Below are 27,387 nucleotides of genomic sequence, written 5' to 3' on the forward strand. Positions count from 1 at the left end.
CAGAAGAATCTTCCATGAAAGCTCTGTCTATAACAGGCTTCCTTTTAGCTAGCGAAGGATTTTAAATTCCACTTAGGGAAGAAAAAACAAGTTTTGCTACAGGAACAAGCCAGCCAAAAATTGCAGAGCTTTTGGATTTGATTCTCCCAAGCTAACCCATTCCTAGCAGGAATGTTTCAACAAAGGCCTCCTGGACTAGGAATTATAGCCACTGAAATGGTAGTCCTGGATTTGCAGTAGAGGTGTCTAGTGGATTGTAACTCAACTTTTAAATACCATGACAAAGTATTTTTACCTTGAGGTTTAATGGGAAAGGGATGACAGCCAGGTGAAATCTCACCCTTTCCCTCCCAGCCCTGCACCTCCTTCCACCAAGACCCTTCCAGCCCTCTTCTCTAGATATCCCATCCCAACAAGTGCTAGAAGGCACCATCCTTCCAAGGAACCAAGAGCCCTCATGCTCCTTGCCCATCTCACCTTCCTGCTCTGCTGACAGATGCCAGGATGAGGTTTCTTCATTTCACTGTGACCCACAGTCTATCACTATCGTGTTTCCGCTGGTTCCCGACCAGGACAAGTTATGGGGGCACTTGTAGATCAGTGATTCAAGCAAGTAGTGCATGTTGGGACTGGCTCAAGTGTCCTGTGCTGTCCTTGTCTTTCAGTAGCTTAACTCCCCCTCCATCCACCCCTCTTCCCAAAGAGCCCCTGGGACCCAGTAAATCCTTAAGGCATTGGCTATCTAAGGGTTACTATACAACATTCCACAAATGTCTTCTTCCATAAGAACTGCAAGATTGCTACCGATAGGGACAATTTTTACCCACCAGCTGATCTGTGCCAAGTCATCCTATGTTAATTACTTCTCTGCTCCGGCCCATGTGGGTGTGATGTGTTTTAGACTGCAGGCCTTGTCTATGGTATTTTTCTGACTTCCATGACCTTAGTATCTGATGCCCTTACAATCTTGGATATATTTATCCTCAACACTTGGGTGAGGTAGCCAAGGGCCACAGTGACTATTTTACAGATATGGAATAGAGGCACAGATTAGCTCAATGACTTGCCCAAGGGTCACAAAGGAAGTCTGTGGCACAGAAGGGGTATGAACCCGGTTCTCCCAAATGACAGGCCAGCACCCCTAGCCACTGGAGCATCTTTCCATGCGCAGGGGAAGAACGGCCATTTACAGAGTTTGCCTAATGCCTGGCACAACAGGGTGTTGAGGCTTCCAGGTGTGACCACCATATAAAAGTTAAATTAAAACAAAATCAAGCACAAGTCTGAAGGACAAAAGATCAAATAATTTTTATTTCCTTGAGCTCCAGTGTTATAACTGTAGCAGCATTTCAGAAGCCAAACTTTCTGCATTAAATAAGTTTGTGTTCTCTTCAAAAAATTTACAAAGTCGGATTAAAAAAAGCAGGAACTGCAATTTTAATACATCAACTTTAAAAAAATCTTAACACATCCTCTCCCTTAAAAAACATGTGCGTTTGTTGCAGCCACAAAGCAGCAGTACATCTGTTTCACATACAAAGTGTTTTTTAAAATATCAACTGAATGTTATTTGCAGAATACAAAATACTGACTGTGCGTTTGTTGCAACCTACATGAGATGCAGCCTAACATGGCTTTGGTGGGGATCCTTTAAATTGGAGATCCAGCAGGTAAATATTGGAGTTGATAAACAAGAGTTAAATTTTAATAAAGTCCTGCAAAAAAAACTGGATAAGGTTCCAAGAAGTCTCCATTCCCAGTTAGTTATTGGTCCATGTTTGATTACATAATACAGAATAGTGCCCAGGGTTAAGGGGCTAGGTTTTCAAATGCTCACTACACACATTTTCCAAATAACTTAAGTCCTAAGTAAGTGGCCAGATTCTTGTAAGCACTCAGCAAATGGGAGATCCCACTAGAACAGTTTGATTTTCAGCAAGGATCAGCACCTGCTGTGCAAGCTAGAAGAAGAGAGAGGAGCTTGCTGCTTCTATTGGTACGAAAACAGAAACTCAACTCTTCTGAAAGAGTTTGGCACCAACTTTAGGCACTGAGCACTTTGCAAATCTGGCCCTTCGTATCTGATCTTGCACCGCGAGAACAATGTAAGCTTTCCAGTGGCCTCCAACGACAAAGGATCAGGCTCTATCTGCATGTTGGCCAGGGTGAAGTCATCAAAAGGGGTAAAGCGAAGAAGTCAATAGAAAGGAAGTGTGTGCCAGAATTCATGCAAGTTGCTACAGAGGTTAAGAGGTTGACTTCTACAGCTTAAGAAAGTTCATGCTGGAAACCAGCTGTTCTAGCTGGTCTTATTCTAAGGCAAGAAATTTTGTTCAATTAGCATCAACCCCAAGTCACAATGAATTATATAAAAAACAAGTCATGCTCCAAGAAGGGTCTAAACAAGGCATTTGAGACAGCGGGAGCTCCACATGATTTTCCAGAGGAATTTTGCCCCGCAATATTAGAGGGTTTTCTTTCTAGCTACCAGCTCTACAACCTCTCCCAGGACTGTGAATGTGAAGCTGGGCTCTGGCTTGCTTCATCAGCACAAAAGGTTGTGATACATGAGCCAGGAGCAAATCCCAGCTCACTCTCACATCACTATATCCTCTCTGCAATAACAGTAGTGAAAATTTTACCAAATAACTGAATAGGTGCAAATCCTCCCTTATTCTGTTGAACAAGATGGTGATACTTGGAAATTTTTAAAGGGGCCTGAAAAGTGACGTACCCACCTCCATTTGAATCTGGACACCCAAGCATCATCAACATCCCCCGCACTACAGAGATTACTTTTTTTGCAGCTGGAGGATATGGAGAGGAAGGTCCGTGGACTATAAAGTTTACTTATTATACCATCATTGAAATACTGCTATCTAAATGTTTACTAGTTTCTAAATACCGCACACATTCACCAATGACTTTCAAGTGCTAAGAAATGAGGAATACTTCTTGAATGTTGCTTGTCCATTAAACGGTCACCTATCAAATACATACAAAAAGTCTTCTCATTGAAGTCTGATCTAACCAAGCTTAAAAGCCTTCACGAAAGACTGAGGCCTACATTTCAGAAAGTTTACCTCGGCTGCATTTTGGCTGGTTCGTGTCAAACCCATACCTGATTTGTATTCAGCATATTCTTAACAAGCTTCTTCCATAGACTGAGCATGTCACCAGCTCCACTCACTTTTCATTAAAAAGGATGAGATTTTTTCAAAGTAATCTATCCTTTGAAAACCTCAGGCTAAAAACCCTGTCAAGCTTGCATCTGCTTTCACACCAAGCTCATGGTACAAAGATGAGCATGAAAGCTTTCTAGTGTCAACACCATGCTTACAATAGGCTGAGATTACAAATTCTGCACTTTGAAAAGCTAAATAAAAACCAAGCTTATTAAAAAAAGGGGGAACAGTTAATTGAATGTAAGGGACAGCAAATAGACATGAAAAGAACGTTTCACAATTCCTTATCATTTGTAAAGAAAAATTTACACAAGTTGCATGTACATTCACTAGAGAAGTATTTCCTGTAGTGATTTACCTTCCCCAAATACTGGTCAACCAAACTTAGTGTAATGCAAGAGTAAGATCACATGAAAGCCACCATACAGAGAAGGACCTGACTGCCAGTTTGTCTCACTCAAGCCTTAATGAAATTCCCCAATTTGATGGTGACTTTTCATTATTAGTAGATACAGACTAAGCTGTACTTGAAATGAAAAACTCCATGTTAAAAATTTAAATGCAAATGTTAGACATGGTAAAGCTTTTTCACCTCATTCAGGTGAGCAGAAAAATGTAAGTCACTGGTACAAGGTGCACAATCAAGACTTAATTTGGGGTTAGAAGAATGCCAACTTCAAATCTAGTCAACTTGAGAAGGTAGCTTCAGGTCCTATATGTTCTCCCAGGTCCTCAGCCAGCTTTTGGATCATAGTTTTCCTTTAAAAAGGGTTCTTCCACATTGTCTGGTTTTTTTTGTATGGGTTTTTCACATAGCAAACAAACAAAAAAACAGGAGAAACAGCAAAAATGATCTTATTCAAAGTTATCAAATGCAAAAAACAAGCAAATAGAGAAATACTGTCTGCTGCAGTATCAGTTTTAGGAATGTTTAAATGTTTGTTGTTTCACTAGTAGGTGAACAGTTCTCAGGTAGAATCAACCTTTTCACACTGATTGCCCTTCAAAGGGGATGGGGTTATTATTCACTTACATTTCTAAAACCAGAAAAATCCTGGTAGGTTTTTCATTGATTGTAATGTTAGCCACCTAGTCCCAACAGGTGGGCAACTGGCTATTAGTTAATAAATTCAGCATCTATAGTTCAGCAACAAGTTCAGCTTTTGCTCTTTAGACCAACAAAAGCTTTTCAATCTTCTACAATATTACTGCACCTAAAGTAGATAATTTGGACCAAATATTAGACATTTAAAATTCAGACCCTGTATTTGCGACAGTGGTCGGTTTAATTTGGGGAGAGCAGTCAAAGGTTTTCCTTGCCTCAAACCCAGTACCTATACTTTGTAAACATTGGATTCAACATCACATTGTAAGAAGATGAGATATAAAGGCTAAGCGGAGCCATCCACAAACATAGCTTGCAAAAAAAAAGAACTGAAGGTCAGATGTGCTTTTTTGAACACACAGAGATCTTTTCTACAGAAGCACAAAATAAAGCATAGGATTTCACAGCAGCAAACAAAGTCCCCAAAGGACTAAAATCCACTCAACTTTAGGTTTTAGGACACTTCATTTATACATACCAATTGGACAACAAACAGCTGCTGTTTGTTGGCTTTGCTTTACAAAAAGGTTTTGATTCTGCTGTTCTCCTGTTTAAGGTTTCACTTTCCAAGGGCTTATTTTGCACTGTGATTGACAGTTTCCTTGTGGTCAGTATGCAACTCTTACAATTCAAGATGAGTTGTCTTATAGAACTGTAAACCGATACTCTGCTCCTGCACACTTTTATGCACAAGAGTAACGTTCTGCATGTAAGCGAGCATGAGTCCTGCACAGTTATTCATGTGTAAGCAGGAGCGAGGAGTTAGTGGAAAATAAGATTATGAATAAATAAGAGCAATGAAACCTATTCTCTATTAAAACACCACAAAAATGTACCTTTAAAATAAGTTTGCCAAAAATGCTCATCTTTCAAGTACAATCATAAGTCAGCTATGGGAGTAACAATTAAACTAAGGTTTTTCAAGAGCAACCACCGATTTTCACTGCCCAACTTGAGACCCCTTAAACAGACCATTTTCAGAAAGCATATGCTCAACACTTTCTAAAAGTCGGGCCCTTTTAAGGTGTCAAGTGGATGCCATAAAACTGGAGGAAGCTTACCTATGTACAAATGAAAATCCTGGCCACTGTTTTGGGTTAAATGCTATGATTAAAGCCATTCTGGCTAAACAAAAATAAATGCTTTGGTTCTTACGTGTCATGATGGAAGAATTCAGTTTGTTTGTTGTTTTTTTTAAACAGCTCAACTTCCAGCTGTAATAGTATTAAAACAAAATTCCTACATAGAAAAATAAAGGATAAACATTATCCATCTATTTTATATTATGTCATATATAAAAGTTTGTTCAGCGACAGGATATTTAATTTCTTTGCTATAAAATATCTCACAATACCATTTTTCCCCCCCTGGTGCAGTCTAAGTTTTCTGGTGAAGTGGTAACACTACATCTTAGAGCTTATCCAGAGGAAAAAAAATATCAGTAATTTCACTTCTCTAAAGCTATAAATATTTTTTTTAAAAAGTCTTCAGATTCTAGCAAAGAGGGTGCCAAATTTCTCCAATGACCACTTAATTCCCCTCACCCCCAATGACAGAAAAGTGAAATTCAATTGTGAATCCACAAGAAATCTTGCATGTTTCACAACACGAGCGAATCCCTCAGAGTTTATACAAATGTCATCTGAACCTTAGGCTCGCTCTAGTCAAGTCTTTCAATAAGGAGCTCTTTTTTCCAGCTTGTGCTTCGTAAGGAAGTACTTAAAGAATTCATACACTGACCACGCGATGGCAGTTGAAGGCATCTGGTAAATGACACGAGCCTGCACCCCTCGGAAATACCCAGGGATACCACCCAGCTGATAAACTGTCCTGAAAGCATTGGCCATTCCTGAGAGGTGCCCACTGATGTTCACCGAATTCAAAGCCATGTTTTCCTGAGTGTTGAGCAACGTCTTGCAGACGTCAAGGGGTGTGGTGGCAGCGGCAGCCACGGCTCCCGCGATGGCACCAGAGAGGATGTGCGAGCGGGGGTTGTATTCCCGGCGTGGGTTGATTTGCTCCTGCATGAACTCATATGTGATAAAGTGAATGGCTTGGAAGGGGACGTTCATGGTGAGCTGCGTGGTATAACTCCGGTAGAAGGCACCCAGTCCTTCAGTCCGATGCACTGTCTGTATGCACTCCAGGACTGTTTTGTAGGGGGAGTTGTACATCTGCATCCGCTGCTTCACCACTGATTCAGTAGTGGCCGCGGCAGGTCACGTGGCACCAGATGGAATGGATAGGCAGCCAATGGGATAAAAGATAAACAAGTTAGACACAAATTCTTTTGTAATTAACATCCCAACCTTGAGCTATACTCTCAATTCACGTACAATGCAAACCCTCCCTACACCAGTGGGGAGCACCTTAAGTGGATAATGCTGTATATACAAGATACAGATACTTCTAAATCTTTAAATAATACTATAGCTACACACTTCACCCTTTCATAGAGCTTTCCCACGCCAGATAGAATTCTCAATTCTTCAGTAAGGCAAAAGATAATTTTAGAGATGACAGAGATAAATTATGAGGCTGATCCTGCTTCTTTAGAAGTCAGTTGCAAAACTCACCATAGCACCACCTCTGTTACAGCTATGGAAGCACAACTGTGTTAAGTGACTTGGTCCAAGGCTGTAGAGACTCAGTGGAAGAGCTAGGAGCGCAACTGACAAGCACTTGGCTTGTGGTCCCATGCTCTAATTAGCCACTATGATGTTGCCTCTTCAAAGAATGTTTTGAACCAACAACAAAGCAGATTGAAAACTAGACATTCCAAACATTTCTATTTTGGGGGGAAGGGGGAAGAAAAAAAAGAAAATTTGTGAGTTTTTGCAACAACAAATTCTCCAGTTACAATAAATATAGTGAAATCTGATACTATAAATATTTTTCCCTTAAGGAAAAGTTTTCCTTAGAGTGTGCATTAAGAACCCTCCCATCATTTTCCACAAAGCACTTAGATATCTAACACATGAAGGCCACAGCATACCAAGAAAATACACTTCAGCAGCTGATAAACATGCAATAATGAATGTTAAGCCACACAGAGTGAAATAAGGAGTGCTGGGACACTTTAGGTAGATAATGTCTGTTTGCTTGCAAATCCAAGAGTGCATTTTGCATGCAACACTACAAGTTATGGGCTCTGGCCAGTAGTTACTCTACAAGTCATCTATTGTGCAGGTGAGAAACTCAAAAGACTCTGGAACTCTGGAGTGACATCATGGCCCCACTGACTCCAACGGAGCTAGAATTTCACCCCAGAAGTCTTCCCATCAGTTTAAAAAGGATGCACAGTGAGGATCACCATGCAGAAACCAACAGGCGTTCTACCCAAGTATATACATAGCGTGCTCAGCACCATAGCATGAGGGCTTTAAATATCAAGTACCATGCTTAGAAAATGAATAATTACCAATAACTTTCTTAGAATTTCCCCAAGATGATATTCGCCTTCAGAATGGTACCAACCCAGCTAACCCAATGAATGCCGCTCATGGGTATAATTTCCACCTAAGCCTGGATGACATATTTGCAGCACACATTGGTTTTTATTTTTCTGATCTCTGGCTACAGTTTTTTTAACTAAATAAGAGGCTATAGATTTAGGGAGGCTTTTAAAAAAAGCCAAACAAAACACACCAACAACAGCCAGAATGTTTTGCTCTTCAATAGTCGGCTTAGAGAAGCAGATAAAAATGTCAGCAGTCAAATGCAGGATCTATTTTATTCCTCAGTATATGTGAGGAGAAAATGTGCTCAGAATCCACGCAACTGAGAAGTTCTATCAATTTCAACTGAAGTGATCAAAGTTTCCTTGCACAAGCTTACCGTGGCCCTTAGCCCACAGTCACTGGAAAAAAGAGTAGTTGTTACATACTACTCAACTGGTGCATTTCCAAGCAGCTTACTTTCTTTCCCCAATACAACTCCACTTCCACATACAGTAAAGGACATTACCTTCAGCTGGATTCATTACTGCATCATGGAGCAATGTGGCCATGCTCCCAGCTATGCCTGCAAAACAGAAGAGTTCCCTTCACAATACAATTCTGGACAGCTTCTATAGGTTAACCTAGACCAGTGTTAAGTCACAATTCTTGACAGGCAGTGCATAAAGTTATGCAACAGCCTCAGCTCCCACAGTATATTCTCAAATTAACAGTCCTGAGCTCTTCATGGAAACATGAGAAAATCCATCTGTAGAATGGGCTGGAAGGGACATCCGCTACAACTTAATGTCCTTGTGACTGGAGTTGGGTCAATATGATAAGTCATGCAGTCGATCCTGTTTCCCTATGACAGAATGGATGCAGGCTTCACTTATGCTAGCAAACTACACCAGTTTAACTAGATCAGTGTAAAAATATCCAAGCTACACTGATATAAGCAAGGTTAACACTGGTTTAAATGTGTTTTTAACCAGGAGTTTTCATCAACTTACCTAGATTGATTTTTAAAAAGTTAACTTAGTTTAATGTAATCTCTGGTGTATTTAAGGCCTTACAGATTCCTTAATTAGCACTGGTAGATGAGCTTCACTTCAAGCCTAGCCAGATTTCCAGAGCCTTCCTGAGCCAATTTCTCCATTGCCTGAATGCCTTTTCTAGTCAGTTCTCCTTGTCCTCACTATTTAACTTAAATTTCCACTGCTGCTACTGAAAGCTTGTACAGTTTTGGCAAATAAATGTCAGAAATAAGAGCACATGACTTTAAAGGTGTAGTTAAGGAAAATAAACTTTTAAGTCCCAGCCTATACGTAAGTGTTAACGGCATGGCAATATCTGTTAAGGGTGTGGGGGGGGACAAACAACCAACCACACTCCTGAAGAACATAGGTATGCCAATAGAACCCTCTAGTGTGGACACAGCTATACCAGTACAGTTTATGATGGTCACGGGAACCTGCATAAGCTATTCTGGTATAAGCATTTTTATACTAATAAGCGTCCAAATTAGATGGTTTTGTTAATATAGCTAAATTGGCAAAACCCTCTGTGTAGAGAAGGCCTTTTGTCAAGCAATTTAATGAAAGATCTAGCGCAGATCTGCTCTGCTGCATGAAGTTTAAACAGAAATGACAGATGCAACTGGCAATCAGTGACTGCTTTGAGTACTGCATGGAAACCCAAGAAACCCTACGTCAGCACAGTAAGATCAAAGCCCTGAGTTTTTTAAACTACGAAGGCATTCACCATGCTGCTAGTGTGTTGGGTATTTAAGTGTTACAAGCGTCCGTCACAGCTGAACGTTGGTCCATCTGGAAATATAATGTTCGACATAGTGTTCAGTTTCAAGACCATCTCAAAATTAATTACATGTTATGACAATAGGTTGGGACTCAAGCTCTCACAGGTTAAGGCCAGGAGGTACTATCATGGTCCTCTAGTCTGACCTGCGTAACAGGCCATAGGGTTTCACCAAGCGATTCCTGCATCCAGTCTGTAACTTCTGATGGAGACAGAGCATTCTTCCCATGGTTTGCAGTGTGGCAGAAATTATTTTTGGTAGAAGGAAGATGACATTCTGGTGGCCAGCAGTACCTCAGCCAGAGACACTGTCTGACCAAATAAGCTGCTGTGCATTAAAATGGGAAACTATTATGTTCTGAATACTGCAACTGGGCGGTATTTAAAAAAAATTAAAAAAAAAACAAAACACACGCACACACAAGCATCCCCTTTTAAGAAGTCGCTTCCCATATAAGTTCTAATAAGCCATTTCTGTTTCTCTTACCCAGTAGGAGAAAGATGAAACCCATTCAAAGCAGAAGCCTACAACAGGAAAGCTTGTTTCAAGAAGTCAATCTGTTTTCTATGGGAACGTCTAAACAGCTGAGAGATGTAATTCCGAACTCAGGTATACAGACGTGCCTGTGCCGCTCCAGCTAGTGCACTATAAATTGTGTATGGCTGTGATGGCCCAGGTGGCGATTGGGGCTAGCTGAGCAAGTAGGCACTAGAGCCTTGGATGGGGTTGTATTCAGGTGGCTAGCTTGAGTCGCCATCCAAGCCACTGCTACCACACTACTATTTTTGGTGCACTAGCTCAATCAGAGATAGCATGTGTAATGTCAACCTGAGTTGGGAATCTCACCGTCCAGCTGCAGTGCAGATATAACCTATGTGGCAATTCTTGAGTGTTATGTTCGGTGAGCCTTAACACAGCAAAGTCCCACAGTACCAACTAACATTCTCTAGAGGCCGGATATTCTGAGCAGCTTAGTGACTACATAAAGCACCAAAGGAAAGGGCCAGCTTTTCGAGAAGAGCTCGGCATGGTGGATGCAGAGCATTTTTGGATGCCTGGCTGTAAATGTCCTAATGGAACCTGCTGGCTGCCGAGCACTTGGAAACTTGGAAGTAGGTTTTGCATCTCATATTTCTCCACCGCCCCCAAATACATGTACACTTCAAGAGTCTGTGCGAGACCAGGCTGAATGCAACAAATCAAAGCCACTGTCAAGTTCTTCCCAAAGCACCAGAGTAGACAAGGATGCCAGGCCACTTTAAGAGCAGGAAGCAGGCAAGAGACAGGCTATTAATTGCAAACAACTGCAAAATACCATTCGCCAGGTGGCTATTTCCTCCATGGTGAATAATGTCACTTAAAGTCCTTTTCATTTTTTCATAGCAGGCAAAATACATTGCATGGGCAGGGCCAGCCCCCAGCATGGTGACGTTAATTCCTCGTAAAGGCCTCCAGAAGCCTTCAGTGTGAATAATTTTCTTCAGGGCCCCATACACACTCCCGTACTGGGCTTTGGGATCTGGCTGCAAACTCTGCATTCGGGTCTGTAAGAAGAGGAAGAGGACTTTAATTAGCGGTCTTCAAAAGCACATGTTGTAACAATCGTGCTAAAGTGCTGCAAAGCCCCCGTGAGCCAGTGTATGCTTTCCTGGTTAGAGATGTGAACAATTCTGTTTGGCGGAGCTCTAACATCTCCAAAGTGTGCCATATTAATCCTTAGCCTGCAGTACGAAGAAAATCTAAAAACAAATATTCAGCAAGTGCCAAAGACGCGCTCAGTGCCATACAGAAGCTGTGAAGCCCAGTTTAGAAACTCAGAAGGCACACGCTCTAGTCTGCGTCACACAATCCATCACAAACATTTAAAAATTCCAGAAGACATCATGATGCCTTTGCTTATACTAACATCCAGACAAGGACTTCTCTGTTAAGTCCTTAGCAGCTGCAGCTTGTTAAAGAACTGCAGTCCCTGAGGGTAACAGACACACAGCTTCCCCATCTCCACCTTTCCTTCCCTCTGTGGTAGGGAACTCAAGCAGGCAGCAGATTTCTTCTGATGAAGGGCACCCAAGAAACAATTTGTGCAATGCATACCAATACTGCAGACATTCCATCTTCATGCCAGCAGGGGATGCTACAGCCTAAGCCCTTGGGGCTCTTTCACAAAAAAGAGAAGTGCACCTCTGTTGGCACAGAGCCCAGGAACCAGTCTCTTCCCAAGTTCTAGGACAATGGAATATATTCACTCTATTAGGCCAGCTAGACTATATTGCATTATGTCTAAGACTCCATAGTGACCAAGTATTTAAAATATGCTCAGCATGATAAGGTTGGGAGGTTATAATTCAGTGGTCATACAGTCAAAGCATGAACATACGAGTGGGGTGAGTTAGCACACAGCAAGCTTGCCAGTTTCCCCACTAAGGGAGTTCGGGTTGAGCAAGGCATGAAGGATTGAAATGCCTTTAATTTGTTCTCGTTATAACCCATAGCCATTTCCCCATTCCACCTCTCAGCCTGGTTTTACTGATTGTTTGGTCATTTCCTGGCAGATGCTGTTTATCAAGGCAATTAAAACTGATCTAGAGAGTCACATGTAGCAGAAATTACTGAAAAGTAAATTCTCCAACAGGGTTGGGGAAAACAGAGTTTGTGCAACTCTTTAAGCAGTGTGTGTGTGTGTGTACACATCGTATTGCCTGCTTACCGGAATCTGCAAAAACTTCCATATTTTCCTCTCCTCTTCTGCAGGGTGAGGACTCTCCTACATAAATGCTCACAGAATTATTTCAACCTCTACTTCCACCTACAACAGGACAGAGCGCTTTGTAATTAGTGACAAGCATGTAACATACCATGCCTCTAAAACACAGTCACATTTTTGTCAGCCCCAAAAAAATGTAATTTGAGAATGTTGTCAAAAGGTGAGGCCACCTGGAAGAAGAGCAAAGAGGCTTTCCATTTTGTAAGCAAGAAAAGTAGATCTCTACAGAAGCCTAGTTTATCTAGATGAGAAGTGACTGGTAAGCAGTGCTACACAGGCGCAGCAGACACAACTGTGGCCCTGCAGGATCCATTTTTTGACCACTTAATGAGAAGGTTCTACAGAAGTTCCATGGAAAGTTTATCCACATTTCTAACAGACAGCAGACTTAATATCTCCTTAATCTCACAAGCAGAGTTTTCCAGTGCTTTCCCCTGACAGGCCATTTAATAGGACAAGATACCACAGTGTCTGTTTTGACCAAAGGACACGAGATCTGAATGTTGAGGAACGCCTTTGATTCAGAACACTCAATGGAAAGTATTATAGCTATAGGGTAAGTGCTTGGCAACTCAATGAAGTCATTATTTAAGCTTTTGGGAAAAAAAAAACAACAGAACACTTTCTCTCACATCCCCAAGACTTTAGGGCCTCAGCTCTTCAAATACTTTAGTATCTGAGGCTGTGTCTACACTGCCAATTGAACAACAAAACTTTTGTCGTTCATGGGTGCTTTAAAAAGCCCTCCCTCCCCTCCCCCCGAAAGACACAAGCTTTGTTGTGGCAAGTGGCAGTGTAAATGGCTCATTGTTGGCAGGAGCGCTCTCCTGTCAACCCTGCTCGTAGGGGCTGGAAGTATTTTGTTGGCGAAAGTGCCAACAAACAGCGTTTACACTGCCCAACTTTTAGCGACATGGCCATGTCGCTAAAAGCTGTGTGGTGTAGACAAAGCTCGAGTAACCAGGAATAAAACTTTGAAAAGGTGTTATAAAAAAAAAAGAGATTTTGTATTACCCCATCTTTGTCCAGCTCAGCTCTCGTAGACACAGAAGATAACCATTAAAAAGGTCAGAAAAGGTCTAACAGCCTTCACTATAATACCAAGTAAGTTTATAACTTGCTTTGGTAGATGTAGGGATCTGAAAAGTATTTTAGTGCATTCTGCTTGAGACACAATCAGACCACACAGTATCATCACAGACTAATACTACATCTTCTGTGCTACAAAGACTGCATAAGACATACCCTGATGTGAGCACTCCTGTACTCATTTTAACCTCCCTCCAAATATGGAACTGTTCACTTGCACAAAGCTAGGCCTGATCTGCACCTAAAACTTAGGTCAGCCAACTATGCAGAGGTCAGGGCATGAAAAATTCACCCCTGAGAGACATAATAAAGCCAACGTAGGTCCCAGAATAGATACCTCTAGGTTGATGGATGGAAGAATTCTTCTATCAACCTAGCTACTGCTTCTCGAGGGGGCAGATTGACTATAGTGATGGAAAAAACCCTCTGTCGTGGTAGCAAGTGCCTACACTACAGCAGCATAGCTGCAGGGCTGCATTGTAGCGCTGACAGTAGAGACACAGCCTACCTCATATAAGTGTTTGCAAGCTCAGGGCCTTGGACAATACCTGCATTAAGAAATATGGTACTGGTACTGTAAAGTACCAAGGCAATATCTACGATTGGCACAGAAGTGTAACAATATTGCATCCATCTTTGAATTCACGGTTTTAAAACACAGCTATTTTACAAGCGAGACTAAACTGAGGCGTAAGAGCTACACTCATCAGGGAATGGTTCATAAGGTCAGAGTAAAGGCAAAGTTGTAGTATTAGTCTGAAAATAGAAGAGTTTCTATTGTACCTAAAGCAGAATGCATTGCAAGTGTACTTACAAGATGCTCGTAGCCCTGCAAATCAAGAGGTCAAAGCTTTCCTGCTCAAAATGCATAGATATTAACAGCCTGGAAGCCAGTGATAAGCAGAAAATGATTAAAAAAAGTTTCCATCTACTATATCCATTAGATCCAGAAAAAGCAGCTATTAGCTTAGACATTTTCAACCACTAAGCACTCCTTTGCCACATTTTACTCCTGGACGTGAATGCTTTACTAATACCCGAGAACATCTGTTTACCTACCTCACAGATGACTCAATGTAAACTGTCCACACTGTCAAAGCAACTGAGTGGGGAAGAAAACCCAGGCATCCCAATTCTCAGTCCCCTACTCTAACCACTAAAGAACACTACTTCAATTCCACTGGCCAGAGCCATCAAGGGCAGTATCAGGGATTATTTAGCAATTTAAATGCATCTCCTGGCCTGGCATTACACCTAGGTACTAAGTGTTAGACTGCATGAGCCAGCCCATGTCCCTACTTGCCCACATAATACCCAAATAGAATTGCAGGCTGTAAATCTGTTTTTTGCCAACCCTGTACGGTAAACCCAACTTAGACAGAACCACCAATTAAAGAAAGGTACAAGGCACAAGAGGCGAGTTCCCTGCACATTGTTTAAATTTGTATCAACTCCCCCCCTTAAAAAAAAAAAAAAAAAAAAGACCCACCACCACCACATACATTTGTTAATGGACAGAGGGTAATTTACACCTTGCAGTTTTAGTCAATGTCCTTCCACAACATTCTCCTTTCTGCACACCATCAAGAAGATGGTGTATCTAAGTATATCTATAGCCCCTAGGGCTGCAGAATCCAAGGCCTGGTCTACACTACGCGTTTAACCCTGCACCCGTCCACACAACGAGGCCCTTTATATCGATATAAAGGGCTCTTTAAACCGGTTTCTGTACTCTTCCCCGAGAGGAGTAGCACTGAAATCTGTATTACCATATTGGATTAGGGTTTGTGTGGCCGCAAATCGACGGTATTGGCCTCCAGGCGGTATCCCACAGTGCACCATTGTGACCGCTCTGGACAGCAATCTCAACTCAGATGCACTGGTCAGGTAGACAGGAAAAGCCTCGCAAACTTTTGAATTTCATTTCCTTTTTGCCCAGCGTGGAGCTCTGATCAGCACGGGTGGCGATGCAGCCCCAAATCCAAAAGGAGCTCCAGCATGGACCATACGGGAGATACTGGATCTGACCGCTGTATGAGGAGACAAATCTGTTCTATCAGAGCTCCGTTACAGAAGACGAAATGCAAAACATTTGAAAAAAATCTCCAGGCTCTGATACAGAGTCCACAGCACAGTGCTGTGTGACAAGCATAACGGAAAGCCAAAGAACCAAATGGACGCTCCTGGAGGGAAGGAGGGGGTAGTGAGGACTCCAGCTATCCCACAGTCCCCAGCATTCTCTGAAAAGTATTTGCATTCTTGGCTGAGCTCCCAATGCCTGTAGAGTCAAACTCACTGTCCAGGGTGGTTCAGGGTATAGCTTGTTAATTTACCCCCCCTCCCCGTGAAAGAAAAGGGAAAAAAATCGTTTCTTGACTTTTTTATATGTCACCCTATGTCTACTGCATACTGCTGGTAGACGCGATGCTGCGGCAGTGAACAGCAGTATCCTCTCCCCTCCCCTCCCCGGTGGCAGACGGTACAATATGACTGCTATCAGTCATCATCATCAGCCCGTGAGTGCTCCTGGCTGGCCTCAGGTGAGGTCGGCCGGGGGCACCTGGGTAAAAATAGGAATGACTCCCAGTCATTCCCAGTCGATGGTACAGAACGGCTGGTAACCGTCTTCATCATAGTAACTGGGGGCTGAGCTCCATCAGCCCCCTCCCTTTCATGTGTAAAGAAAAGATTCTGTCCTGCCTGGACTATCATAGCAGCTGGAGGCTTCCTCCCCCTCATTTTATCTCACTAAAAAGTCAGTGTTTCTTATTCCTGCATTCTTTATTACTTCATCACACAAATGGGGGGACACTGCAACAGTAGCCCAGGAGGGTTGGGGGAGCAGGGAAGCAACCTGTTGGGTTGTTGCAGGGGCACCCCCAAGAATGGCATGTAGCTCATCATTTCTGTGGGATCTGATACGGAGCAGCTGTGCTCTCTGGTTCTCTGATACACTGGTTCTCTAGTACACTTGCACCATATTCTAGGCAGGACTGACTATTTTTAGATACCATAAAGGAGGGATTGACTCGGGGAGTCATTCCCATTTTTGTCTTTGCGCCCTCGGCTGACCTCAGCCAGGGGCACCCATGACAGCGGCAGATGGTACAGAATGACTGATAACTGTCATCTCATTGCCAATTTACAATGGCATGGCAGACAGTACAGAACAACTGATAACCGTCTCTGCTATCTTGCAAAGACAAATGAATGCTGCTGTGTAGCGCTGCAGTACCGTCTCTGTTAGCAACATCCAATAGACATACGGTGACAGTAAAAAAAGCTGAACGGACTCCATGGTTGCAATGCTACAGCGTCTGCCAGGGCAATCCAGGGAAAAAGGGCGCGAAATGATTGTCTGCCGTTGCTTTCACAGAGGAAGGAATGAGTGACGACATTTGCCCAGAATCACTCGCGACACTGTTCTTCCACCATCATGCATTGGGGTCTCAACCCAGAATTCCAATGAGCGGGGGAGACTGCAGGAACTATAGGATAGCTATCCACAGTGCAACGCTCCAGAAATCGACACTAGCCTCGGACCATGGACACACCACCGAATTAATGTGCTTTGTGTGGCTGCGTGCACTCAACTTTATACAATCTGTTTTACAAAACCGGTTTATGTAAAATCGGAATAATCTTGTAGTGTAGACATACCTCAAGTGTCTCAATCATTGACGTGTTTGTCCTCACCATCTCAGCAGACAGGGAAGTGTTAGCCCCATTTTACCGACAGGGAACCAGAGCAGGAAAAAACTAAATGTCTTGTGCAAGGCCGGGCTGAGGCCGCAGCAGAGCCAGGAATTAAATCCAGATCTCTCAAGTGCCTTAACCACAAGACTATGCTTCCTCCCTGGCCATGTGTCGTCATATGCTCTAAAGCAGTCACACTGAGAACAGACTACCTAATTTTAAAAAAGTCAGAGATTAGGCAGCAAGCCTTTAATGATACTATAAAACACGCCTTTATTATATAAGCCAACACTTCGCACCATGCTCAGTCGAATCCAAAGGTAAAGAAAAAAAGGGCTTACGCATCTAGTTACAAAGCATGTCAGAACTTCCCCTGCTTACTGCAAAAGCATCTAAAATTCAGCTAGCCTTTTGCCTGTTATAAAACAATGGTTACTTTGACCCTCCCTAAGATTCGCTGGGCACAGGAGGGTGCTAATTCTGTCAAGTGGAAAACCTGAATTCCTGAATTAACGCCAAAAAACAGAGGAAGTTCGGCTAAAGTCCAAATAAATAAATAAAAACCTACTACCACCCATAGGTGGTAATTTATGACTCAGGTGCAGGATCATGAACCAAAGCACAGTAAGCGTTACACAAGTTTCCCCTCCCCAGACTGTTTCTGAAGTTTAATCAGGTTCCTTTAACAACCCCATACCAAACTGTACTCACTGCTCTAATTGAAAAGCGCTGGGGTTTTTTTTTTATTTATTTAAAAAGGTGGGGGATGGAGAAATCAAACAAAAAAATCAAAAAGAACAAGGAGTACTTGTGGAACCTTAGACACTAACAAATTTATTTGAGCATAAACGTGTTAGTCTCTAAGGTGCCACAAGTACTCGTTCTTTTTTGCTGATGCAGACTAACACGGCTACCACTCTGAAAAAAAAAACAAAGACAACCTAAAGATTTAACGGGGAAAGTAAAGTAAATTAACCAGTGTCTTAATGAGGCTGGGGGGGGAGGGGGGAAGAGTATCATGATTTCTGTCAAAGAGGCTTCACGCCACCATTGACTTGACACTAGGAATAGCCACCCTCCAGTCTATTTTGGAATCATGTTAGTTGATTTTAAACATCTGCCCTGACAAGTCATAAAAGGCCATCTATGTAAGGGACACTAGGTGCCAGTTGCTCTAATTGTAAACACAGGACTGGGCTCAAGATTCCTGGGTTATGCTCCCAAGCTCAACGGGCAACCTTGGGAAAGCAGTTTTCCCTTCCCTGTGCCTCAGTTTTCAAATACCCATCTTAAAATATGTTTAGTTGCCTTTGTAGAGTGCTTTGAGAGCTATTTAAATACAAGTAATAACTATGTTCCAAGAGAAAATTCACAGAATCTAATCTTCTATTTATAGAAATTCTTTAAAAATAATCAAAATTACTATTAAAAAAAAACAAAAAAACACCTTTCCCTGACGGTTATGCAACCCAAACATTGCTCCATTGGGCTAGCATATTACTGTCACTATCCATGTAATATGACACATTTTCACTTTCTCTTCCTGTCATTTCTTCAGCATCCAAGCAAGTTCAAAAGGAAAGTCAGAAGCCAAGTTGATGAGACTCTTTAAAAAAAAGTAGTTTTAATGACTAGGGACTTAACAGGCACAGTAATTTATTCAAAATGTCCAATGGCTTTACCTTGCCCCATCTCAGAGTTTTAATTGCTATGATTGTCAGTGCATACAAATGCCACTTGAGGCCCCAGATCCTGCAAACACACGTGCTTAGCTTGACTCAGGCTAGGTCTACGCTTAAATTTCAGCAGTAGTGTCTGTTAGGAGTGTGATTTTTGTGACACTTTTATAGCAGCAAAGCCCTAGTGCAGCCACTTATACCAGGTGGGAAAAAGCACTTTTCCAGCTTATTTTGTTCAGGGAACTGATGCCAGCAAGGGTTCTTTTGCAGGTATAGCTTAAAAACTGTGTCTACACATAGGTGTTGCTGGAACAGCAACACCAGCAAACCTTTTCTAGTGCAGACCAGGCCTCACATGCAGTCCTGAAAGTTGCCTACTTGGGAAAACCGACCAGAACACCTAATGCAGAATAGACTGTTCCAGAATAGTTTCCCATGTAGACACTATTCCAGAACCAAGGTGATTTTATTGCAGAACAACTATTCTGCTTTGTGGGTGAGTCAATTATTCTAGAATAAAGGTCCATTTAGGGGAGCTATTGTGGAATATTTATTCTGCAATAATTTATTCCACAACAGCTCTTCTGGTCAATTTCCTCATTCAGACCAGCCCTCAATAAAGTCAATGGGAGTAATGACTATTTAAAGTGAAGTATGCACACAAACGTTGCTGGATCAGGGCCTTAGACCACAGCTATTACTGACATCCAGGCTCAGTTGCTTTGATATTCACTGGGCCAGATTTGTTTTATAAATTTTAGATCACTCAAACAGTACATCCAGAGTCTTGGCTGAAAACCAGGGAAGCCTGATTAGTTAAACCCCATGCCAAACAAAAGCATGAAAAGACAACTCAGTTTTCAAAGGCAACCAATCTTCAGCACTAATGAAAACATGTGACTGCACGCAAAGCACTAAAGGAATTTTGAAATACCTCTGTGCCACACCCTCTGTAGTCTCACAGGTTCACAAGCATGCAGCTCCTGTCCGCTCTTTTTGCACAGGCTAGAACACATTCTTTGTCCAATCCAGAATTTTAAAAGGAATTAATGTTTACTCACGAACAAAACAATGTTATCAGTAAAAAGCAACAGAAAGTCCTGTGCAGGGGCGGCTCCAGGCCCCAGCACGCCAAGCATATGCTTGGAGCAGCATGCCGTGGGGGGCGCTCTGCCCGTTGCCGAGAGGGCAGCAGACAGGCAGCCCTCGGCGGCATGCCTGCGAAGGATCCACTGGTCCTGCAGCTTCGGTGGAACCGCGGGACCAGCGGACCCTCCGCAGGCATGCCTGCGGGAGGTTCACTGGAGCCGCGGGACCAGCGACCGGCAGAGCGCCCCCTGCGGCATGCCGCCGTGCTTGGGGCGGCGAAATGTCTAGAGCCGCCACTGGTCCTGTGGCACTTTTAAGACTAACAGATGTATTGGAGCATAAGCTTTCGTGGGTGAATACCCACTTTGTCAGACGCATGTTATCAGTGATGCTCTGTGTTCTATCTTGTCCAAAGCAGCAAGTGTCAAACAATGCAAAAAAAGTGTATCATTAAAACAGAGCTTGACCCTGTGAGATGCCAAGCACCTTACCTCCTTCTGATTGGTTTATGCTAAGAGCAGCCAGGAATAAGTTTATATGAGATGGACAGTGCACTGGATTAGGACTCTGGAGACCTGGGTTCTATTCTCAGCTCTGCCACTGACCTATTGGGTGATCATGGGCAAGTTACCTGCCTCTGTGCCTCAGTTTCCCCATTTGCAATGGGGGGAGAATGATACTTATCTCCTTACATAGCTCTTTGTAAGATGCTCTGAGATCTTATCAAGAGCTAGATATTGTTCTGAATGAAGTTTTAATTGCAGTGAACCTAAACAGTTGTTTTCTCTTTAAGTGTCACCTTAACTTGGAAGTCTACATGCAGGCACATACCTGAGAAGTCTTGTTTAATCTGAAAGGAGTTAAGTTTCCCCATCCCACAAAGTGTCCTTCACTGTTTTGGAGCAAAGAGGACTGGCACGTTAATTCACTCTCAATTTATTTGATTTACAGTAACAGCTGAAGTCTCCAATCAAGTTCAGGAATCACTTCGCTAGGTGCTGTACATACAGTAAGCTTCTCTGTGCAGGAGTTCTGTTATAATCTGAAGAGACGAGACAAGGAACGGGAGAAAAGCTGTAGCATCCCCATTTTACAAATGAATAAACTGAGGTACAATGAGATTAAGGATGTGTCTACATAGCAAAAAGAGACCCACAGCAGTGAGTCTAAGAGCTTAAGTCAACTGATTCAGGCTCACACTGCAGGACTTCTTCTGTGACCATACACACAAGTGACTTAGGTTATGTCTACATAGCAAAAACAGCTGGGCAGCTGAGAGTCTCAGACTGGGTCAAGGGACAAAGGTTCATGCTGCAGGGCATAAAAAATAAGCATCTAGATGCTCCCACTCGGGCTGGAACCCGAGTTCTAAAAGCTGGTGTGGGAAGAGTCTTTCAACCTAGGCTCCAGTCCAAGCAGAAGAAGTCTGCACCGCTATCTTTAGCTCTGCAGTTGCAAGCCCAAGTCAGCTGGCCCAAGCTCTGAGACCCACTGCTGCATGGGTTTTTTTCCCCTCCCTTTGCTGTGTCCATGTAATCTAAGCAACTTGCCAGAGATCACAGAGGAAGCCTATAACAAAGCCAGGGATGTGAGCCCAGGTTCCAGGAGAGCAAGACATGTACTGCACTGTCAAAGCAACCTTGTGCCCTGGTAACTATAATCCTTGTTCCCTCTCTCCTCCTGTCCCCTTCTCCCCCCAAGAACCAGATGTCTACAATCAAGACTTTTAGACCTAAAATTCTTCAGAGTAGGGGCCATATTGGATTTCACACTTGCAGCACCGGATAAGTAATTATTGTTTTGACATCAACTCTGCAGAGCTGTGTGGAAAACAGTTTGCTGTACATTCTTCTGCACTGAGCCTTCCTGTAAGCGCTAAGATACACCTGAACATACTTCTACATTTAGAAAGCTGCAGTAGTGGCTATATAGTTGCCGACTAATGTACATCTCAGTCATGAGGTTAGGACTCAGAGTGGTGGGGGAGACTAACAGGTGTATATTTCCCTAGCCAAGATGTTTCAATGTTTCTTTTTGTATTTTTGCACCTGTCGTGATTTCTTGCAATATTAATTCCTTGTATTAGAGTGATCGGATCCATCCGAAGTGCGCAGTAACTCAACTAGCAGTACCTCAAGAGACAGGAATTGTGCAGCAGTTATCTTATTAGATTTGAGAGGTTCTGAATGCATATGTGGAAACTACCATAAGCTGCAATTTGCATAAGCCACATCTACACCAGGAACTAGGCATTAACAGTGTGCTATACCAGGAAAGCTGCACTTGCACGAGTATAGCTCATGTCTCTCACACCCTCCACACACACCCTACGCCTGCACACACGTCTCCCAAGTCAAACAAGCTATACCAAGAGAAGTGTGGCTTTGTCAATGTAACTGCATCTAATACTAGGGGCTTTTCCAAGCACAGCTGTGTCCGTCAGGGACCACAGCTCTTCCTATCCCTGTCAACACAGCAGCTATGGGTATGGCTACATTTGGAATTTCAAAGGGAGCGCTGCCACGGCAGCGCTTTGAAGTGTGAGTGTAGTCGGAGCGGCAACGCTGGGAGAGAGCTCTCCTAGCGCTGCATGTAAACCACATCCCTTACGGGTGTAGCGTGCAGCGCTGGGAGCGCTGCTGCCCTGATTACACTGATGCTTTACAGCGCTGTATCTTGCAGCGCTCAGGGGGGTGTTTTTTCACACCCCAGTTGCAGCGCTGTAAAGTGTGAGTGTAGCCAAGGCCTATATCAGCAGAAGTCTGGAGCATAGAGAGACAGCCTCAGACACTGCAACTTGGTGCTGAGGTTGGCTGCTCCACCTTTTCAGATGCCTGTGTGAAGTCAGCAAAAGATTCTTTAAAAACCTCACATCCTTATTACTTAGGTGATCAAGAAAGAGTTTTACTCCTGGCCACTTAAAATAATCCTCATTGCATAAGCAGCAAAAACCTATAGAACAATTAAGATTATCCAGTTAAGCTGGTTTAAGTTTACCTAAAGGATGCAATGCTGAAAACAAGCCACTGAAATCCTTGCAGAAAAGACACGAACAATGTACATGACTGGCTGGATTATCTAACACCCTTCATGTACCAGGATACATTCAACCTGTTATAAGGACGCACTATATATCCATTTGATGAGTGCATTTAATGCCTGATCCAAAGTCCACTGAAGTCAATGGGAGTCGGATAAATCTCTTAGGCAACATCATACAGTGGTATCCGCAATTATTTGTTTGGTCTGGGCAGGCAACTGAAAGAAGACAAATTCAAATTTTTATTTTAATTTCCCTCCCCCCACCCCCAAGAAATTCTAGACATTGCTGATCATTTAAGATCTTTAACCATTTAAGAAAGAGTTTTGAAGTTCTCCTTTGAGCCAGATATGACCTCCCTAGCGCTGTTAGTCAGCATGTGGCTATTACAAGAGATTTGGCTACTGGACTTCCTACCACATTCTGGATTAGTCCTGCCCTAAGCATTGCATTAGTTCAGTTCCTGTTTCATGACCCAGGCCTTCAAACAAAGGAGGAAGCTTTCATCTGCAATGTAGATTTTATTTAACCCTTTCTGATACTTATGAAAAGCTGCAAAGCAGAGCCATAGTAACTATTTATTAAAGGAAAAAAAGGAAATTCAATGCTGCATACACCAGTTTAACCCCCAAGTTTTACTTTCAGGCTAGTTCAGTATTGAATTTCTACTTACTAGCCCCTTCACAAGATTCTTACTCCCTAGCTCAGAGCTACCACTGCTACCCTTTTCAGTCAATATAGGAATAGAGCAGTGGTTCTGAAGCTGTGTTGCAAATGCTTCTCAAAGACAAGAAGGTACAGAATCAGGATTGGGAAGGGTAGCAGATAGGAGGATCAGTATACTAGAAGATTTGAGAAACCCCCGTGATACACCAATTTCTTCACTGCAGTCCTCAACTGATGTATGCCATTGCCATGTGCTGATCAAAGCAGCACAGCAATTTAAGCAGGTGACACATTACAGTAGTGGCTTTTGAGCAGTGCATTCCCTAGTGTGGTCTGCAGAGCACTTTGCACATGGGTCACAAGTTGCCCCCTCATTTCCAATTAAGAAATTGCATTAAAAGAGTTAAAGATACATTATCCTCCTAAAACACGTTCATGAAAACAATTGTTATATCTGTCACTGGAATACTGTTCAGGCACCAGTGGGAAGAGGCGAGGTTCACACGACAAAAAGTTTGAGAAACTCTAAAGTCATTGTGAGATCTGTGGGAAATCGGATTTACTTTAGCACGTGGAGGAGAGAGGTGCTGGCCAGGAGTAGGTAGTGGTGGTAGAGGAATGCGGTGGGTTGGTTACTCTGTGCTATCTTGTCCCTGGGTTATTTGACCTGAGCTGGGGTAAGTAATACTTCTGTTTATTTGTTAGTGTATTTCTTAAAGATTTTCAAGGGGACCAAGAACACTGACAGACACTTCTTGTAGAGCAATAAAAATCCAAACAAGTATGTAATTTTCTACCTAAAAACAACAACAGAAGAATCAGAGCTTAATTTACTTCAATAAATTGCATGTCAAATTAAGGACCTCTTAACACAAAATAAGAGAACTCCAAATAAATACACACACACACACACACACACACACTCCCTCCCTCCCTCCCGTCCGGACATTTTGTTAGTTTATAAAGTATTTTCCTGGAAGTTGCACAAAGTTAATCCATATATTTCACCACTAGCATTACATAAGTATAAACAGAAATTAATCAGTCTTCTTGTAAGTAATGTTCAGTGAATTTTTTTCAGAAGATGGAAATTTAGCGTCACAACCAACACATTTTATTACGAGCGATCTGCTGGAAAGTCTGTCTCTCTAAGGACCTAATCACCAAGCCATCAGGGGCTCGTTCACCTGCACATCTACCAATGTGATATATGCCCCTCTGCCATGTACATTGGCCAAACTGGACAGTCTCTACTCAAAAGAATAAATGGTCACAAATCTGAAATCAGGAAACATAATTTTCAAAAACCAGTGGGAGAACACTTCAACCTCTCTAACCACTCAGTGACAGACCTGAATGTGGCAATTTTGCAACAAAAAACACTTCAAAAACAGACTCCAAAGATAGACTGCTGAACTCGAATTAATATGCAAATTAGATACAATTAACTTGGGTTTAAACAGAGGCCATGTCTACATCTAAAATTTTGCAGCGCTGGTTGTTACAGCTGTATTAGTACAGCTGTATAGGGCCAGCGCTGCAGAGTGGCCACACTTACAGCAACCAGCGCTGCAAGTGGTGTTAGATGTGGCCACACTGCAGCGCTGTTGGGCGGCTTCAAGGGGGGTTCGGGGAACGCGAGAGCAAACCGGGGAAGGAGACCAGCTTCGCCGCGGTTTGCTCTCGCGTTCCCCGAACCTCCCTGCAAACTGCAGGGAAGGAGACCTGCTTGCTCGGGGGTTCGGGGAACGCGAGAGCAAACCGGGGAAGGAGACCAGCTTTGCCGCGGTTTGCTCTCGCGTTCCCCGAACCACCCTGCAAACCGCAGGGAAGGAGACCTGCTTGTTCGGGGGTTCGGGGAACGAGAGAGCAAACCGGGAAAGGAGACCAGCTTCGCCGCGGTTTGCTCTCGCGTTCCCCGAACCACCCTGCAAACCGCAGGGAAGGAGACCTGCTTGTTCGGGGAACGCGAGAGCAAACCGCGGCGAAGCTGGTCTCCTTTCCCGGTTTGCTCTCTCGTTCCCCGAACCACCCTGCAAACCGCAGGGAAGGAGACCTGCTTGCTCGGGGTTCGGGGAACGCGAGAGCAAGCTGGGGAAGGAGACCAGCTTGATTACCAGAGGCTTCCTCAGGTATGCTGGGATACCTGCTTATTCCACGGAGGTCAAGAAAAGCGCTGGTAAGTGTCTATACTTGATTACCAGCGCTGGATCACCAGCGCTGGATCCTCTACACCTGAGACAAAACGGGAGTACGGCCAGCGCTGCAAACAGGGAGTTGCAGCGCTGGTGGTGCCCTGCAGATGTGTACACCTCCTAAGTTGCAGCGCTGTAACTCCCTCACCAGCGCTGCAACTTTCTGATGTAGACAAGCCCAGAGACTGGGAATGGTTGGGTCATTACACTAATTGAATCTATTTCCCTATGTTAAGTTCTTCTCACACCTTCTATGGGTTATCTCGATTATCACTTCAAAGGTTAGTTGTTGCTTTTTTTTCTCCTGCTGATAACAGCTCATCTCAATTGATTGGACTCTTTACAGTTGGTATGCATATTTCCACCTTTTCATGTTCTCTGTATGTATAAATATCTTCTGTCTGTGTGTTCCATTCTATGCATCCGAAGAAGTGAGCTGTAGCCCACGAAAGCTTATGCTGAAATAAATTTGTTAGTCTCTAAGGTCCCACAAGTACTCCTGTCCTTTTTGTGTCTCTAAGATTATTGCTGTGACACTGACCATTTCTATTACCAATAGACAGTCACTTTAAGCCATGTTTTTCAACAGTCCAAGACATGGAATACATACTCAGCCAGACTGTAGCCGTGTCAAATGCTCTTAATGTAACCTATCAACTCCAGCCACATGATTTCCTTGGTATAAAATGCCTATACATACTTGGAAACCTCCTGCTTTTAACAGGCAACTGTACTAATATACTAGTTTCAATGTCACTGCGGGTGATCTTCTCATCCCCCAATATAATCCGTACTAAAGGAAGAGGTTCTCAGAACAAGATGAAAGCTTTGGCTTACCCTGTCAAACATGAACTTTCCCAAACTGTATCAGACCACAGTACTGAGACACAAACTTCTGATTTCTAATTCTAGCTCTGACAGACTTGCTTTGAGGCCTTTGGCAAGCTAATCAAACTCTGTGTCAGTTTCTTCATCGGAGAGAAAGGGATAATACTTACCCAGTGCACTTGAAAAGTCAGATTTCAAGTGCTTTATTAGTAATATAGTATTACCTAGAGGCCCCCATTGAGACCCAAGATCAATTGCGTTAGGCCACATACAAATACATGGCACCTAATGCTCCCCACCTTAAAAAGAGTTTATGATCAAAGTACACAAGAGAAGGATTATCATCCTCACTTTATAGACTGTGAAACAGACACCAACAAAGTGACTTGTCCAAGGGCACACAGGGAGTTTGTGGCAGAGTCAGGAATTAAACTCAGATCTCCAAAGTCCCAGTACATTGCCTTAATCACAGAATCACCCTTCCATTTGGTGCTAAGTATAGTACTGGACAGGAGTGTGGCTGGTCTGTGGGGTCAGATGCAGAATGATAGAACAGAGACAGTCGTCTAGTGGATAGAGCACTGAAACAGGACTCAAGAGATCTATTTTTACTCCTGGCTCTGGGTGTCCAGTCTGCTGGGTGTCCTTGGGCAAGTTACTTCCCCTCTTTGGAATGATACAGACCTCCTCCTTTGTAAAATGCTCCAAGACCTACAGATGGAAGCAATGTTTTACCACCCTGCTCCTACAGAGCACTTTTCATTTTTTGCAGTTTGCTGTAGCGCAGCTGTTGCT

The 27,387-nt window shown here is 43.1% G+C and overlaps 1 protein-coding gene across 5 annotated transcripts in view; it reads right to left on the reverse strand.

The window, feature by feature from the left end:
- Nucleotides 1-1,284: 1,284 nt before the first annotated feature.
- SLC25A37 (solute carrier family 25 member 37) overlaps nt 1,285-27,387 on the reverse strand; it is a 35,942-nt gene continuing 9,839 nt past the window's right edge. For 3 of the 5 annotated variants that reach the window (XM_030552040.1, XM_030552043.1, XM_030552044.1), the window contains 3 exons: nt 10,862-11,090; nt 8,257-8,313; nt 1,285-6,484 (listed from right to left, as the gene is read on the reverse strand). In XM_030552040.1, the coding sequence (XP_030407900.1) occupies nt 5,964-6,484; nt 8,257-8,313; nt 10,862-11,090 (807 nt within the window). In that variant the 3' untranslated portion in view covers nt 1,285-5,963. Of the gene's footprint in view, nt 6,485-8,256; nt 8,314-10,861; nt 11,091-11,640; nt 11,739-12,253; nt 12,353-27,387 lie in introns of those variants that run through there. The other 2 variants (XM_030552042.1, XM_030552041.1) reach the window with 2 other exon arrangements.

This window comes from Gopherus evgoodei, chromosome 2 (assembly GCF_007399415.2).
Source record: "Gopherus evgoodei ecotype Sinaloan lineage chromosome 2, rGopEvg1_v1.p, whole genome shotgun sequence".
Lineage (NCBI taxonomy): Eukaryota > Metazoa > Chordata > Testudines > Testudinidae > Gopherus > Gopherus evgoodei.